General features: G+C 36.7%; 1 protein-coding gene across 1 annotated transcript; it reads right to left on the reverse strand.

The window, feature by feature from the left end:
- Positions 1–3,881: 3,881 nt before the first annotated feature.
- On the reverse strand, positions 3,882–4,835 carry LOC129747338 (cuticle protein 8-like). The gene is made up of 2 exons (XM_055741494.1): positions 4,686–4,835; positions 3,882–4,621 (listed from the first exon to the last, which is right to left on the reverse strand). Exons 1-2 carry the CDS (start codon positions 4,695–4,697, stop codon positions 4,025–4,027), a joined length of 609 nt encoding a protein of 202 aa, XP_055597469.1. The 5' UTR covers positions 4,698–4,835; the 3' UTR covers positions 3,882–4,024.
- Between the last annotated feature and the right edge of the window lie 245 nt (positions 4,836–5,080).

The raw sequence follows: 5,080 nt of genomic DNA on the forward strand, positions 1-5,080 counted from the left end.
TGAAAATTTTTGGAATTCTGGAAAACTCCTTAAAATGCAGTTATCTATTCAAATAATTCATAGAAGCATTATTATTCACTTTTACACAGTAAATTTTTAAAAATAATCTTTTTTTTGTTGAAAAACTCAAGTGGTGCTATTCTTATTCCGCACCCTTTTTTCACATTTTTGGTCCTCAACGCCAATTGCTACGTCCAAAAAAAGTAAACTTATGCTTGATTTATCCGTTAAGCAATTCAGAACAAACTGTGGAAGAAAATTTTCGTAATTTTCAATCATTCATATTTTTACTAGCAAAACACATAGTGGTGCTATTCTTATTTCGCTCACTGTAGTCGTTTTACCATCTTTATGGCATTCGCGACTTTATCAACGTTGCAGTAGGCGGATCGTTATTGAAAAACTATCAGGTACAACTGTGTTCGATGTTTACTCTTGGGCTCGAACTCGCGGACATCGGCTCAGAAGACAACAGACTTGCCAACTGAGCTATATCACAAGCCCTATAAAGGTTTATGTTATGGTATATAGGTATTCAATAATATGAACATGCCATCAAACAGCTTGATTTAGCTTTATAGTGTTTTAGATTTAGCTGAATAGTGTTTAAAATCGTCATTTGGATTTTAAAAACACTTGTAATAATCGACATAAGTATTTTAACGTCTCGCTAATGCTAGTGCTTGGTAGGCTCAATAAAAATGTAAACTTTTAGGGTTATGCGAATTATATAAAGAAGTGGGTGAATTTAAGCGTCTATTAGAGAGATAAGTATCTTTGATTTCTTTGTTTAATTTGTTTATTTGAAAGGGGGGCGTGCGCAATCTTGATTGTACAGCCTTTAGTATTGTCTGAATGGATAATTTTGGAAGATTAAGATGAAATTCTGCTAGCTTTGCCTATATGTAAAAAGTACTAAGATTTATGTTTTTCTCCATATGAAAAACAAAGGATTATCTGCTCATAAAGCAAATTTCGAGAATTACACTTTAAAAGTCTAAGTTGAGCAAATTTCAATTTTTTTTTTCGAAAACGTTAACTTCGTTAACTTTTTAGTTAATCAAAGGTGTGATGATTAAAATACCAAAATTTGAAATTTGCAGAAGAAATTTTTTTGATGCATTTTTCTGTGAACTCTTTTTTTAAATCAACATAAGAGATAACGACTGTAAAATTTCCATAAAAACTAAATAATTAAGTTCAACTATACGTAGACTTTCAAATTTAACATGGTTCTATTTCAAGAAAAAATGTTAAAATGGTTATATAAATAGAGAACAATAATTTGAACTGAAATCGATCCTTTGTGTTTAGTAATCTCTGATAAATAAGTCCTATGATCAAAGTTTATTGATACAAAACGTTTCACTACTGAAAACATGATAAATTATTGATTAAAGACAATAAAAATACTTCTTTCCACTTTAATTTTAAGTTTCGTGAAATTCACGGTAAAATTTTTTTTGTCCGTGATAAAATCGAAAAACTACTGTATTAAGATTGTTATGTAAAATTTTAAAGAAACTCTTTCTTACGACTTTTTAATGAAATCAATGTTTTTTTCATCACAGAAAACCGTCACAGGATGTCTGGGTAAAATCACAAAAAGTCTGATTTTTTTCTCACAAAACACAGATTTTTTTCGGCAACCTTGCTAGTGAGCCGTGCTACCGGAAAAAAATCGAGAAATTCTTCAGAACCGTGACGAATAATTGTATCTATATTTTTCCTTAAAAGTATGAAGAAAACGCTACATTTGTATGGAAGAGATCTTGAATTCAATAATAAATAATAAAGGCACTTGTTTTTGTTCCAATTCTATCTGAAGAAAACTTTCACTGTTGATTTTTGAGTTGAAAAATGACTTTTAAGAGTATTTCATGTAACCTTCAAATCGACTCAAAATCCATTGATGTTTTTTAATAAAAAAAATTCATTTTTTTTCTTTTTTTTTGTTGAACAGTTTCTAAAATTTGACCATCTTTGCCCGGATTTTGGATGTTTTGAAATCAAATGCCAGGATTTTGCCTGGCTATTAGTAAAAAAAGACGAGTTTAAGCCCGCCCGCATACGAGCGGTAAAATGCTTGCAACCTTAACTTTAACTTTACTCGAATTTTATGTTATTGCTCCGATTTTTGAAAGCAAGTACAGTTGAACCTGGATAAGTAAGAGTCCAAGGGACTGAACTGTTTTTCTCGCTTTAATAGGTTTCTGACTTACCCAAATTCTCTTTTATAGAGGGCCAGGAACATGCATTAGTGTGATCCAGAACGCAACAGTTTATTGTGTATTGGATAAAAACCTACTTATTTAGAAAAGCAGATGCACAAATACGAAGATCTCTCGAGTGAGTTATGGCACTATGGTCATTTGTCGAAGTTTAGTCTGAATGACTATTATTTCCTTTGGTAAAATAATGTCATTTTGGTACCAAAACTTCAGTACGCAAATAGGATTTTCTCTAATTTCCTTGGTCTAGCCAGGCAAATGACTGTCACTTATATAGGTTTTAAATATGTACATTCCTAGTTTAATTGGTTTTGTGCTATAACAAACTTAGAAATTGATTTCTCTCACTTGCAGAGGTTTCTCGCTCATCCAGGCTCGACTGTTAATGAAATTTCGTTCAAATATTTGCTATTTTGCAAGGTCAAACCGACATGCCTGACAGTTTAGCTGAGATTGTCTCATAAGATGTATTGAATCGTTGATTTTTTTTTCGAATATTTATCATAGTTTCTTTTATAGTCAAAACGAACGTCAGCATTTTTGCAAATTTTTCAAATTAGGTTAAGGTACCCGAGCTTTGATTTAAAGTTATGTGTGGAGAAAAAGCGAAATTTTTTCGAAGAATGTAACTTTTTTTTATTTTGCTTGAATACTTTGTTTTCTTGCAATGCAAATTTTTTTTTTTTTTTTTGTTTCGATTATAGTCGTTTTACCATCTTTGAGGCATTCGCGACTTTATCAACGTTACAGTTGGCGGAAAGCTATTGAAAAACTTATCCGGTACAACTGTGTTCGATGTTTACTCTTGGGCTCGAACTCACGGACATCTGCTCAGGAAGCAACTGACTTGCCAACTGAGCTATATCTCAAGCCCTTGCAATGCAAATGAAATTCCAATTTATGAAGCTTTCTTAATAATTGGATGGAAAATCTGTCATCATTCAGCATACGCCTTTAACATTGAATCCCATTCCTCAGAGATGCGAGCCTTTAGAGAATCGACACTGGAGTGAGAGGATCCATATTCCTTCGCTTGAACATACGCCCATATAAAATAGTTGAAGCGTTGAAGAGGTTCAAATCCGAAATGCTCGGATGCCAAAACGGCATTTTCCCCTCCAGCCAGGTTTGGGTCCGTTTCGAGGTATGGTTTGGGGCTTCATCTTGATCATTCACGAGTTTAGCGAAGATTGTCCGAATCCACGTAAGAATCTGATTCTCCAAATACTCCATGAAGACCTCAATATAAACTTTTACACCAGCTTTAATAAAAACAGGAGGCATCTTCAATCCATTCGAAGCAACCACTCCAAGTACGTACTATGATACAAGTGATATGCTTGGTAGTTTATTTGAACTTACATTTCCTGACACATCCTTAGTCTTCAAGGGTGAAATATACTGCTCCTTTCGTTAATTGGACACCGGATATATCGAAAAAAAATTCTCTTCTGAGAACATGACGAACAGTTGCTTCTTCTTCAACTTAGACAGCAATCTCTTTAAGCGCCACGTCGCAGCACTTTATTTTTTTATCCATCAAAGTTTTCTGATAAAGGCAGTTGATTCAAAAAATTTAAACAATAATTAAACATTACCACCCCTACACACATATGTACATACAAACCTCCATGAATAACAATCAATCAATGAATTTTACAGATTCAAAGAATCTATGGTTTATTTGTTGTCATTAACAATTCATTTAACTATGTATACGTAACTATCGACAGCAGGTACCTATTCGATCAGTTGAGATAAATTGTTCCCGACCTACATTAGTAGGAGCAAGCTTAGTAATGATGTCCGGTGCTGTAATGGGACAGCCCATGATGGCTGCTGGTGGCGTGGACAACTGGGGCAATCTGGTGATGGGACAGCTGATGGTGGGCAACTGGAGCAACATGGGCAACATGCACTGGCTGAGCGATGACCTTGTGCACTGGCTGGGCGACCTTGACGTGGGTTGGTTCCCGACGAACGACGGCGTTGAATCCGGAATGGTGATCGGCATGATAGTCGACAACACGATGATGGCCATCGGAATCCAACAGGCTGTACTGTCCATGGACCTCATCTCCGTGGCGGGTTTCGTGTTGGCTCTTGATGTCTCCGGTGTGCTCATCGTGGACAGAGTACGCGAACTCGTAATTGGCCGGGGCGTGGTGCTCGACTTCCTTCACGATGGTGTGATGGGCTGGAGCGGCATGAATGGCAGCAACATGATGAACTGGGGCAGCGTGAACAGCAGCCACGTGGTGCACTGGAGCAGCGACCGAGTGATAAGATGGGGTGTGATGCTGCTGGACAGTCTGGTGCGATGAGGCGTATCCGTATTGTGGGATGACTCCGGCACTAACGGCAGCGACCAGCGTGGCCAAAAGGACGAACTGAAAATTTAAAGGATGCTGTTAAATATTGCTCAAGAACCTTTCGTTTGAAAAGAACACGCACTTTGAACGCCATTGTGATGAATTCTGGAGAATAGTTGAGTAAGGACTGACAAGGATCGAATGATACTGTCTAGAACAATTGGTTCCGCTTTTATACACGGGAAATATTTTCTCCGCAGCCCAAATTGCAACTCGATCGTTGTCGGTCGACTTCAAGGATAACCATGTTTCATATTTTTCCTGTGCAGTTTGGTTCGTGCCCGAACCTCGGAACAAGCCCCCAGAACAAAACAAAAACATGCGAAATAAATGGGCGATCGAATTTCCGAGCCGTTAATTGGTATGATTCAGGCTAAGCATAACAGGTTGTGACTAAAGGGGCTCGTATCGAGTATTTTCTGTCGTTTAGCTTTCTGTGTTGAGATTTGGCGGTTTTTAACACATTGCGAACCAAAT

The sequence above is a fragment of the Uranotaenia lowii genome, chromosome 2 (assembly GCF_029784155.1).
Source record: "Uranotaenia lowii strain MFRU-FL chromosome 2, ASM2978415v1, whole genome shotgun sequence".
NCBI classification, from domain to species: Eukaryota; Metazoa; Arthropoda; class Insecta; order Diptera; family Culicidae; genus Uranotaenia; species Uranotaenia lowii.